General features: G+C 47.8%; 1 protein-coding gene across 2 annotated transcripts in view; it reads left to right on the top strand.

Moving 5' to 3' along the window:
• Nucleotides 1-12989, top strand: part of Mcph1 (microcephalin 1) — a 194349-nt gene that overhangs the window by 167171 nt on the left and 14189 nt on the right. For both annotated transcript variants that reach the window (XM_038328315.1, XM_038328314.1), the window contains exon 13: nucleotides 12618-12855. In XM_038328315.1, coding sequence (XP_038184243.1) covers nucleotides 12618-12855 — 238 coding nt within the window. The remainder of the gene's footprint in view (nucleotides 1-12617; nucleotides 12856-12989) is intronic.

The following is a 12989-nucleotide window of genomic DNA, read 5'->3' as shown; positions in this document are numbered from 1 at the left end:
TTTTAAAAATGCTTTTCTATGTCACTCTACTTTTAAACTCATATGGTGTGTTCCGTGCTGAGTAATTTATGGCAGTAGTTAAATAAGCATTTACCGCTCAGAGTCTAGTGGGAGAACAGAAGCCTTTACAGAGATCTGTGCAGAAAGCTCAGGGCACGGGAGCCAGGGTGATGATGCAAAGCCAGAGCACCCTTGGTGACAATCAGGAGCCTTTATTTTTAAGGTGTGACTCTTTCTCAACCTCTTCCAACCAACATCCTGTTGTACTGTTGGCAGCAGAACACCCTTCAGAACTCTGCCTCCTTCTTCTCTGCCCGACCCTGGGGTCAGCTCTCCTTGTCCACTGGTGTCTCTAGCCCAGTCAACCAGTCAAGCTCCTGGCAGCTGGGACGGGAAGAACAGGCCTGGCATGTGACTCCCTGTGGTGAGAATTCACAGCACCATGAAGCATACTTCCAGCAAAAAGGAGGGTTTTGAGTTTGTCGTCACCCCGTGCTGTGCTATTGCCCATGGGCCTTCCAGTCCAGGAAAAGTTATCACACATCACACATGCTTTGTGTGTGACCTTGAGAAGGTGTGTGGTATTGGCGTGTTTACCCCAACTAAGACATGGTTTCTTTTTTTAACCTTTGTAGTTCTTTCAAAAAATGCCTATGAGCGGTTTCCAAATTAGACACTAAAACTTGCAAGTTCTAAGTGGCAAGTTAGAGGTGAAGTCCCCTGCTGACTTGTTGCGTGTGCACAGCTGAGCCACAGGCCCGCTGCCCTGCTGTGAGCTGCCCCAGAGCGGTCGATCCTCTGAACTCACGGACTGAGGCTGCCTTCTGCTGTCCTTGCCCACAGAACATCAGCATTGGCTGTGTGGGGCCTCCACTCCAAGCAGCCCTTTGCTCTGGACACCAGCTGGGTGTCCTGAGACTCTGAGTTCTGTCACCTGGAGTGATCATCAGGCAAGCTGGGTCCCCCTGTCACTTCTGACTATGCCACTGTGAATCTTAAGTTCCCTCCAGGAATTTGATAACCTTCTTGAACAGCTGAGAAAGCAGAGAAACACTGAATTACATCTGTGAGTTTATTACAAAAGATGTTACCGAGGAACAAAAGTGAAGAGCCTGAAGAGGAAATGTGCCCGAGGCAAGATGTGGGTCAGGAGCACAGGGCACATGTAGCCCCTCTCTGTCTTCCCTGCCCTGTACATGTTCCCAGCTTGGAACTCTATAAACCCACGGGCTAGGATGTCTATGAGGCTGCAACATCAGGATGGTCACATCTACACTGGGTAACTTCATTAGAATCACCATGGAAACACACCTCTGAGCATGTCTGTAAGGGAATTTCTAGATTAAGTGAGGTGAGAAAACCCACCCTGACTGTGGGCAAGCTCCATCCCATGGACTAGGGGCCAGAGCTGAATGCTAAGGGCACAGTGTGAGCACCAGCTTTCTCCTCTCTACTTCATGACTGTACATACCGTGTGGCCAGCCTTCCCCTGCCCCTGCAGCCACGCCTTTCCCTCAGAGAGTGGCAACCCCGAATATATGCTGTCATTCTCAAGTCGCTTTGTCGAGTATTGTGTCAGAACCCCCGAGAAAAAGGGATGAATACAACCCGAGTCCTCTCCCAACTCTCTTGGCTCCTCGCTCACCGCCTGTGGTGCTTTGCTGTAATGTTCCCCAAGATTGTTCCCTCCTTTCCCCACTCCTTCAGTGAATCCTCATCCACCCGGGGCTCATCCATCACTACAGCGCACCCTTCGATGCGTCGCCTCATCTGCCATAGTCGTCTTCCCTCTCCTCATTCCTGCATGACTTGGCCCCTAAAGTATGTTTTGCTTCCCCAGCTCAAGTTGGAGGTTTCCTGAAATTAGATTTCACAGAACCCAGGTTCTCCTGCATTACCATACCCCACAGTTACCCAAGAAATCCATTAACTGTGCAAACATAGCTAAAGCGCCCACCACAATGTCAGGTGTTGCCAAGCATGCTGGGGTCTGCTACCACTGAACAAAGCAGCCATTTCTTGCCTTTGGTTCTAGCAGGAGAAACGAGAAATAACACAAAATAATGACCTGTTACATTGGAAGGTGCCGGAAATTTTTGACAAAAGGAAAAGCAGACCAAGCTCATAGGAGGGGGAGAGTTTTGAGAGCTTAGGAGTACCCCACTGTGCTTAGAAGGCACGGCTAAGGGGCACCCTCAGTGCTTAGAGGACAGGCCTTGCTGAGTAAGCTGCAAGGTCACCTAGGTGGGAAGGCAGAACATCTCAAGTAGTGGGGTAAGTACAAGAGCCTGAGGCAGACTAGTCAGGAGCCAGGAGTGGGCATGGCTGCATGAGAGACATGGGCAGGTCCAGAGTGGTGAGGGCCTTGCTGCCCACTGAGGGGGCTTCAGCTTTCACCCTTGTAAAATGACATACCAGCATTCCAGATTTATGATCCCAAGCTTCTGATTCTGAAATTGCCACTGTGGTGAGAAGAGTTGCTAAGGGGGCTAGCAGGAAAGATAGGCACGGTGGCTTCCTCTGGAGCAGTGAAGTTGGACTTGTCACTTGAACAGCAGTGGCAAAGGCCTCGGCAGTGTTTTGATGGTGAAACCAGTCAGTCCCTGGTCCAGTGACGTAGGACGTAAGAAAGGAAGTGAGGCCAAGAGTCTGATCGTAGGGTTTGGACTTCAGCACCCAAGATTGAGATGGAAGGCTGCAGACCCAGAAGATGCTGAGAAGCAAGACGGCAAGTTGTGATTTGAGCAGAGAGGTGGATCACACACCTCTCTGCCCCCATACAGAATGGGGCAGTAGGTGGGAAGAGTCTGTACTGGAGGCAGAATCTGGGCATCAGCAGCTGAGAAAGGCCCTTTGATGATGGTTGTTTGGGGCTATGAGAAGATCAGAACAAAAGAACATCCAGAATCTTCAGCATTCAGAGGTCAGGACAAGAAAGAGCCAGTAAAGTGACTAGCAACAGAGGGGGCACTATGGATAGGATGGGGAAATTACTCCAGAGGAAGGTGGGGTCAGTCCATGCCGTGTGCTATGAAGACTATGATGCTTGTCTACAATACTGAAGGGACCTGAATGGCAGGTGACATCGTGGATGCAGTGCAATCAAAGACTGTAGGGAGGATGAGTGAGAGCAAAGAGACACAGAGAAAGCATCTGTCCAGGAGAGTGGAGCGGGGAAGTGGCAGGTAAATGGGGAAATGTGTTTTCAGTTCTGGATGTGAGGTAATCCGAGAGAATGGCAGGCAGTCCTCAGGTGGGCAAGCAGGACACAGTCTTGCTCAGTGGGGACGTTAGCTTTCCCTGGGAACAGTCCACCCCCAGTCACTGGTAGGAAGGCAAATTCGTTGGGATGCTGAGTCCCCAGGGAGGCTGCAGAATGTCCTGTTTATTGTCCCGCTGTCATGTCAGAAAGCAGTGTTGTGACTGCGTGTGAGAAACGGCATGCCGTGTTGGAGGTTGGATACCAGACAGGTGTGGTGGGCAGGGAAAGAGAAGGAAGAGGGGCTAGAGATGAGCTCTTTCTTTCGTCAAGAGTTCTTGAGTGGCTGGCAGCTTAAAGTCACATGACTGTGCGCGAAAGGCCATGTCCGCACGCAGCTGCATGGATAATAAAAAGCAATTTTGGTCTCAGCTGCTCAACACCTGTAGTTCCTTCATGTTGATGTTGAACTTGGGGAAAAGATACCGAACTGGAAACCTTCGAACCTTAATGGCTGAATCTTCCTGCAGGTGTCACACATGGCTCTTGCACTGTCATTCGTGCTGACCTCCCGATTTGTACATAACAAGCTTATAACATGGCTAGGTTCTGAGTGGAGTTACTTTCTCCTTCCGTCCTGACTTCTCTTCCTTCTCCAGCTCATAGCCTTCACGTCTTCATTTCTTATTAAAATCATGGCAGTCTTTTCCTTTGGCCTTTCCATCCTGCGCTGTGTATTTTTTCTACAGGGCAATCCTTCTAACTTAAAAGTCGATGATATAAAACTGGCTGCTCATGTGGGGGAGTTTGTTGATTGGTTGATTGATTTTGTTTGTTTGTTTTCAAATAGGCTTTCATCCTGTAGCCCAAGCTGGCCTGGAACTCACTACATAATGAGCTTTTTGGTGGCCCTGCTAACTAACCTCCTCCCACCGTGTGATCATGTTGATCTGATGCCTGCTTATTCAGCCCCATCCCATGGTCACTTCTTAAACACTCAAAAAAAGTTGTTTTTTCTTATTATCCCCTCCCCCACCTCCTGCACATTCACACTCCAGCGATCCTGGGCTATGTGTTGGAGTGTGCCAAGCTCTAGGCACCTGTCACCTGAAGTGCCCTGCCATGTGCTTTCTTCTCCTTTTCCACCACCACCACCACCAGGTCCCAGTCTCCTCTTTGAATGCAATGTCATATTGTACTCTCAGTTGAGAAATAAAGTGCACTGTCTTCCCATTTCTGTGCTCTCAGAGTGGAGCCTGTTGTTCTCCTGAAGAGATGGTGGAATGAGTTGGGTCATTGAACTCACCAGTGACCCAACATGAGAATGAAGAGCAAGGTGAGGAGAGCCCAAGAGTTCAGTGGCAGCACCCTGAGCAGTGTGAAGAATCGGTGCAAGTAGGATTTGCCAGGCAGTGATGTCAGGTTCTCTGTAATGCTCAGAGGATCTCTGCGTCCTGTTCCCCCCCCCCCCCATACGGTGAAAGCTATCATGAAGATGCCCTCTAAGGACCCCACCCTGCTCTGGGTACTCCATATTCTCCAATACCAATTCTCCGTACTCTCACTCCAATGAAGTAGCTGCCTCGGCCAGGGGTGATGATCTAGGACAGCCCAGCACTAGGGATTCTCTCTAACTCTCTGCATTCCCCAACCCCCCTGTGGTGCCTCTGGAATCTGTGCACACTGTGGAGTGAGGTTCTCCTGCCTCTGTAGTTCCCCTCAAAATACCTAGACAGCTGCGCCCTCCGACAACAGTGAGAAGGGAGTCACTTCCGCCAGTGGGAGAAATATTCAGAGAGAGGGCATATATGTGTACGTATCTGATGTCATTTCTCAGACACTGTCCACCTTGATATTTTCCACCGGGATAATTTTGTCTGGGCATTTATTTATTTATTTATTTGTTTGTTTGTTTGTTTGTTTGTAGTTTATTGCTTGTTTGTTTTTTGAGAAAGGGCCTTACTCTATATAGCCTTGGTTGTCCTGAAACTCACTATATTGCCCTGGATGACCTAGAACTCACAGAGATCCCCCTGCCTCAGCCTCCTCAGTTTTGGGATGAAGATCTGTGCTTACATGCCTAGCCACCTTAATTTTTTTCCACTTTATGTGTATGGATGTTTTGCCTACATGTGTGTCTGTATACCATGTGTGTGCCTGAAGCCTGAGGAAAACAGAAAAGGGCATTAGAACCCATAGAACTGACGTTACAGATGGTTGTGAGCCACGATGTGGTGCTGGGAATCGAACCCAAGTGCTCTGGAAGAGCAATTGGTGCACTTAACTGCTGAGCCATCTCTTCAACCCCTGCCTTGATTTATTTTAGGCAGGGTTTCTCCATGACCTGGAATTCACCAGGTAAGGTAGGTTGCTGGGCAGTAAGCCCCAGGGATCAGCCTGTTCCATCTCTCCAGCATTAGGACTGCAAGCACATACCACCACATCTGGCTTTTTCATGTGAGTTTTAGGGCTTGAACTCGGGTCTCTGTGTTCACAGAGCAGGTACTCTACTGACTGAGCCGTCTGTGCGCCCTCTCTTCAGTCATTTTAACTAAACTCATTTACTTTTATTTTATGTGCACTGGTGTTGTGCCTGCATGTATGTCTATATGAGGGTGGTCAGGTCCCTGGAACTAGAGTTACAGACAGTAGTGAGCTACCATGTGGGTGCTAGGAATTGAACCCGGGTCCTCTGGAAGAATAGTCAGTGTTCATAACCACTGAGCCATTTCGCCAGCCCCAAAGTTACTTTTCTTGCTAAGTTAACAGTTACAGCACCTGCCTCCTTCTCTAGCAGGCTGAGAGATACCATGTCCTTTGTGGATTCTGCATTTCCACCTGACTCCAAGTTATCTCTCCAGTCTCGATCACATATATGGGTTGTTATCATTTTCTCTCTGTATCCCTGGACACTAAGTGCTGGTGTGCATGGCCATGCATGACCAGCGGCACCAAATGCCCTTAACTAAGTCAGGTGGGAAGGGTTTGAGGGTAAAGCCCATTAGATAAGGATTCACAGAGGAAGAGGCACACTATCCTTGAAGGGGGGAAAAACAACTGGAAATAAAATAAAAGGCTGAAAAGGCATACAAGAAACTGACATTTTTCATATCCAGTCTGTGAGTGTGGCACTAGCCATCTGAAAAGTCCAGGCTCATCGGCAGTACACTTGAGGAATTGGCTTAATGGGCAGAGTACATTTCAGAGGGAAAGCAGACCCACATTAGCCTCCCCCAATCCCCTGCTACAGGAGTAAAGCAGGTTACTAATGAAGTGGACCCCATTGTGGATTCAGAAGTTCTGACCCAGGACGTGGGCACCTGTCCTGTGATTGCACACCCATGTGAGTGTCCTAGAGGCCCACCCCAGTACTCAGAGCTGACATCACCAGCTCCTCACCAGCTAGGGAGGTGGCAAGTGCCCCGTATTCCAGATCTAAGACGCACTGACAGTGCCGCATGCCTGCGTTTCCCATGCTTCTCAGAAGAGTCATCAGGCTGAGGCCCAACATGTGTGTGTGATTGTTAGGCTATGGAAAGCGTGTTTGTGGAACCAGGTGTGGCATTATCTCACTTGACCTGGGTGTGGATTTGGTGAGAAGCAAAGCTGGGAAAGGCTGGCACCGTGGGGCCCAAACCCTCTGATCCAAAGCCTGACTGTCCTGTGGCTAGCAAATGGCCTCAGGCAGGCATCCTCCTGCAGTTCTGCCCCCTCATACTGTCTGCTGCCACCAGGATTTGGTCACAGAAGCTTTGTACCTTCTCTCCCAGAAGTGGCCCACGAGGGACCTGCATATCCCATCAGTGAGCCAGAGAGACTCAGCAGGTAAGCTCCCCACTAATAGAAATCCACTGCCCTGGCTACAGTGAGTGAACCATCAGCCCCTGCCAAGGTTTAGTTCTTGATCATGAACAAATAGCTAGGATTCCTTGGAGCGAGAAGCCTGGGAGATTCTGTTCTGCTTCAACAGTACACAGTCTGCCGTGGCTGGCTTCTAGGTAAACAGATTGAAGGGTCTGAGCTAAACCCTAGTGAATCAGTAGCCTCTCTCCTTAGGACAAATCAGAGTCAATATTTGACCTCAGCTGGCACCGTACTGTTGCTAACCTCCACCAGCAGTGTGGAATAAGAGGTCAGAGCAAGAAGCAGCCATTTTCTGTCTGCTTCTTCTCTTTCCTGTCCATAAATACATGTGTGAAATATCATTACATCACTTTAAAGGCTGCTTGAGCCTAGGGTGTCAGTAAACTCCATTTCTTCTAAGATTTTTTTTTTTGCCTAGACTATTGATCGCTGTATAACTGAGGCTGGCCTTCCACTGTTACTGCACGTGCCCCAGACTCCTGAGGGCTGGCATGACCATTGTGCATCACCGTGCCTCTCGTTCATCCTGACTTCTAAAGAGGACGTAGACTCTGCAGGGAAGAACCTGCTTTACTGGAAAACTGCACTCTCTAATCTGAGCATGCCCTTCTTAGTCACCTGATTCTGGCTCTGAAGGCCTTTGAGCCACTTTGGGACTCCATAGATGGCCACACAAATTCTGCCTGGTGACATGTGGTGCAATTATGTGCAAGAAGACACTTTCCCTCCCCAACAGGAAAGCCAGTTAAGTCCCTGATCTATACAACGCGCTCCTCTAGTTCTTCAACAGATTTCAGCTTGGTAGACTCACTCTGATTTGGTGATACAAACTGTTATCTTTAGCTTTGCCCTTTTGTTTGTTCATGTGTGGGTGTGTTCATATGTCTGGGGGTTCATGTGGTCGGGGTGCGCGTGGAGGCCAGAAGTTGATGTCGGTTGTCTTCTTCACGTTTCCAAGTTTACCAAGGCAGGGCCTTGTCCCAAGGAGCCTCCCACCCCATCCCTGCTGTCCATTTTCTGGGATTACAGGTTCTTCACTATACCTATGGGGCTTTGATGTGAGGGATGGGGATCTAAACTCTATTCCTCAGCATTGCAAAGCAAGCGATTATCCACTGAGCAGTCTCCTCAGAAAAGCCTAAGGTGGGTGTCAGTTATTTCTGTGGCCCTTGTTGAGGTGACAACAGAAATAACATATCATAATGGCCATCCAGCCATCTGCTCATGCTCACTGATTCACACCTGCCTCCCCAGCCCCCATAATACCCGCATGCCTGGCCAGCATCTTCTCTTTGAGGTGTGTGTGTGTGTGTGTGTGTGTGTGTGTGTGTGTGTGTGTGTGTGAAGTTTGCAATGAAACTGGAGGTTAAGGAAGTGTGACAATAGGGATTAAAACAGTCTTGAAAATAATCAGCACAAGATCGCCTGGACTATAATCTTCCCCTCCCTCTGAAGGGATAAGGAGGCACCATATGGGAGGCCAGAGCAGCACAGCAAGGGACCACTCCCTGTCAGCGCCTTGGTTTTCCTTTTGTACAGCGTATGGCCTTAGAGTTCTCAACAGACTTTTAAAATGGACCAGTCAGGTGAATGGTGCTTTGCTAGACAGGGAAATACACGAGTCAAGGCCAAGGTTCCAAGGCAGCATCAATGACCAGTAGGCCATTTAGCCACATGCACTCAGCAGCAAGGGGTGTCTCTAGGGGCGGGGCTGCTATGGTTCCTGTACTTCCAGGTGATTCTGCCCCTCACTGAAAGACGTCTGAAAGGCCAAGGGGACTAATAAGGACTTCTTTGTTCAGAAAGCCCTGAGAATCAGCCTGTTCTTAAGCCTTCCTTAGGGAAGGACCTCACCATTGAGCACAATCATATGCCCCATTGCTTTTGTAAGTGAGATGTGCCAATCATCACAGTTTCTATGGCAATGAACTCCCTGTTTCATGCATGTTCTTGACTACAGAAAGAGGGTCTTAGTTAATCTTCTTATTACTTTGACCAAATACTTGACAAGAGGTAATTTAATGGAGGAAGGTGTGTTTCGTGGCTCAGAGCTCAAGGAGATCTTCCCATCATGGTGGGGAGACATGGCAGCAGCTGGTGAAGGCTCAACAGCAGTAGTGAGAGACTGGATGGTCACATTGTATCAGCACTCAAGAAACAGAGAGTGAGCAGGAAGTGAGCCCCAGCCATAAAACCTCAGAGCCACCCTTAGTGGCCTGCTTCCTCCAGCAAGACTCTACTTCCTAACCCTTCTACAGCCTTCCTAGACAGCACGTCAGCCCAGGACCAAGTGTTGGAAACAGGTCACATTCACACCACAACAGCAAGTCAGTGCCTGTGCAGGCTCAATTTTTCCGAATAATAGTCAGATTTTGTTTTTGTTTTTCAAAATGGGATTTCTCTGTATAGCTGTCCTGGAACTTACTCTGTAAACCAGGTTGGCCTTGAACTCACAGAGATCCACCTGCCTCTGCCTCCTGAGTGCTGAGATTAAAGGCGTGAGCTACCATTGTTCAGCAATAATCAGATTTTTTAAAACACTGTGCCTCCTTTGATTTTAGACGATAATAAACAAAAAAAATTTAATCTGACTTCTTATAATGTGAAGTCAGGACCCCCTGTTTCTCCTTATTCACCAGTGCCCCAAGTGAATCTGGTAAATGTACATGCTTGGTGAGGAAATAATAGCTAAAGCAAAGAAACTGGCAACAGTTCCACATTCTGGGGTGTCAAAGGCTCATCTCCCTCTTCCTAAGTAAAAACAGGCTCCCTACTGCTTATAATATTGCAAGATAGTGAACTTGATCCCATATGTTTTTGTTGTTGTTTGTTTGTTGTTTGAGACCCGATCTCACATAAGCAGAAGCAGGCTCAAATTCACTGTGGAGCTGAGGCTGGCTTTGAATTTCTGAGCCTCCTCCCTCTGCCTACAAAGTGTTGGGATTGCATGTGTGTGCCACCAAACCCAGGTTATTATTGTTATTGTTTTAAAATACTGTATTGTAAATGTGTATGTGCTCATTGTGTGAGCATTTTAGAATGGGTTAATAAATGCAAATAAATTAATAAATAAATTTATTAAAAACAGCAAATCCTTAAGAGTAGTTAATTGAGTAAGATCATTCAGATACTTTAATATCTGGAAAGAAGAAGTTAAAAAAAAACAGGTAGCTCACACACTTAGAATTGGTTTTCTAATATAAGGAAAAAAGAAGGCTGTGTCTCGGTTTGGTTGGGTCAGGTGGGTCTTCATCTCCCCATTCGTCCATCTCCATCAGGTCCCAAGGCTCCATAACTGCATATGTCACATGTACACATGACCGTTTAGTCCAAAGGGCGTTCGGTTGTAATAGTGAAGGAAACGTCCCACTTAGTCTTCCATCCCATTGACTGAGAGTCTGCCGTCTGCCGAGGAAACGGGATCACTTTGATTGGCTGGATCAGACCAGTCTGTCTTTGGACTGGAGAGCGGCCCTGTGTAGAACATAGAAGTTAGTGTACCCCAGAACATCCATGGTTCCTGCCTGCCTTTATGGAAGAGAAGACATTAGTTAACTAATAGGCAATGTCTAATGTACAAACATTGACTTTTTACTTTGTATCCTTCTTGCTTCAGTCATGGATCAAAATTCTAATTACTGTTTCAAATATGTGGCTATGCCCTGGATATTGTTTCTTGGGCTGCTGTTTCACCACAGCCTAGTCCAGCAGCTCAAGAACTTGGTGGATATTGGCGGTGATGGTTTCTTCTTTGCATCTGACTCAGCTCTCTCTGAGCCTGCTTGAGCCTCATCTCTTCATCTAACAATCACCCCACTGCCCTTCTCACAGGAATATTGGTGTGCTCCTCACCATGCCAGTCAGGGGCACATCTTCAATGTCCAGTATTAGAAAATCCCAAGGAAAAGAAGAGAAAAGAAATTTTATAACTAAGTTAAAGTATACCGAGTGGGCCTACTACCCTGATAGTGAAGCTGTGTTTTCACAGCGGGGCCCTCTTTACACTAGGTCTAGGTGTGATCCTTCTCACATAATCCCCGCACTTAGGAGATAGACACAGGAGACAGAGAATTTGAGGCCAGCCCAGGAGATGAAGAGTTCCAGGCCTCTCTGACTGACACAGCAAAACCCTGCCTCTGAAACAAAACAAAACACCACTGTAGTGTGCAAGCAGGGTAGGGAAACATGGGCTGTATAAACGGAGGAACTTACTCTTTGCTGCTTGCAGGGTCTCTCGCCCTTCAAACAGAGCTCCACCAAAGCCTCACCCTTTTCAAGAGCTCCTTTTCCCCAGGCTTGACATTCAAACCCCCAATTTCCCTAACCTGTGATCCCAGCTTTTGGGGGAACAGACTAAAATATTTAAAATATATTAGCTCTCAATAGCGCCAAGGCTATTTGCACTCAAAAAAAAAGAAAGTCCTTATCAATCTGTTATTAGTAAAATGTATTTAAAATAATGGGCCTTCTATTGGCCCACTGGGTCCCTTGGGTCAACTAGATGGTCACTACAACTATATCACACTACACGGGAGCACAGATTCACTTGTCTGCTTCCCAAATGTCTCCCACTGTCTGTGACACTTTCTCAAATGCTGTCTGAAACACCCTCCAAACTGTTTTCATAATGACTCATTGAAACATCTCCCAGGGTCCTCTCCCCCACGTGTACACTGCTCTCCATGAGGACTACCCTTCGCGTTCTCTTTCTATCCCTTTGCCATCTCACCTGGTGACCAACCTGAAAGAGTCTTAGAGTCTGTTAGTCCCTTGCCACAGAGCCCTGGAGCCCCTTGAGTTGAATGATGGCAAAGGCGATGCCAGCAGTAGATTCCCGCCACCCGCACAGGCCTCCAAGTTACCCCAACAGTGCTCAGAGATGTACTTGGTTACTCTTTAATGCTTGGTTTTTAAAACTGTGGTAATTCAGAAGCCAACCCATTTTCTTGTGTACAGTAGCATTCCTAGAGTTTTAGCTCTTCCCACTTTGGAAAACATCTTTCACATTGTCATCTTCTTGAGTCTTGTGAATGTAAAATTTGCCCAAGAATGGAATAGAATAGCTTTTGTGAGTTGGATCTAAAGTGGGACCCCACAGTCTGGTGTGTTGAAGTCTGGATTTCTAGCTGGCTGTGATGTTTGAGAAGTTATTAGATTGAGAAGATGTGAACTTCATCCAGAATTAACCTATGCATGAGTTCATGACTGAAGGGCTTTTAGGGGGCAGGGACTAGTTGGAGGAAGTTGGTCACTGGGGTGTACTTTTTCCCCTAACTGCACTCTATTCTGCACTCGGTTTCCCAACTACCTTGCTTAGCACAGAAACCATGAACTGACACCCTGAGACCATAAAGTGACACCCTGAGACCATAAAGTGACACCCTGAAACCTTCCCCGATGGTGTTTGTCTCGGATACATTATCAGATTGACAGAAATTGACTAATACAGCAAACTTACCTTGAGTTTATTTTCGAAAAGAGAAGTCAGCTTCACCGTTAACGTGCTCTCCACACTGAGTGAGTTCTGCCTCCACTGACTTCCTTCCCTCCGCAGGTCTGCAGACTTGAGCGCCAGTTGTCTACCCAGCGATACCAAGGAGCCCTCTTTGCCAATCAGCCGAAGATGTTCATTGCACCAGCCAGCAGCCCCCCAAGAGCCAAGCTATGTGAACTGGTACTCCTGTGTGGTGGCCAAGTCAGCCCAACCCCTCAGCTGGCCAGCCTCATCATTGGTCCCTACCGTGGCAAGAAGGAAGCAAGGATCCAGTACCTGTCTGAGAAATGGGTCTTAGGTAAGAACTTAGGTGGTGGGACACAAGCAGGAGGGGCAGGGGAGGGTGCTGCTGGTCACATGGCCATCAGAAACTTAAAGAAACTACTGCTTTGTGGTCCAGGTAGTAAGAACAGGCATTGGGTGACATAGACG

This window comes from Arvicola amphibius, chromosome 4, assembly GCF_903992535.2.
Source record: "Arvicola amphibius chromosome 4, mArvAmp1.2, whole genome shotgun sequence".
Classification (NCBI taxonomy): Eukaryota; Metazoa; Chordata; class Mammalia; order Rodentia; family Cricetidae; genus Arvicola; species Arvicola amphibius.
The sequence above is the reverse complement of the archived record's forward strand: the minus strand, read 5'-3'. Positions and strand labels throughout refer to the sequence as shown.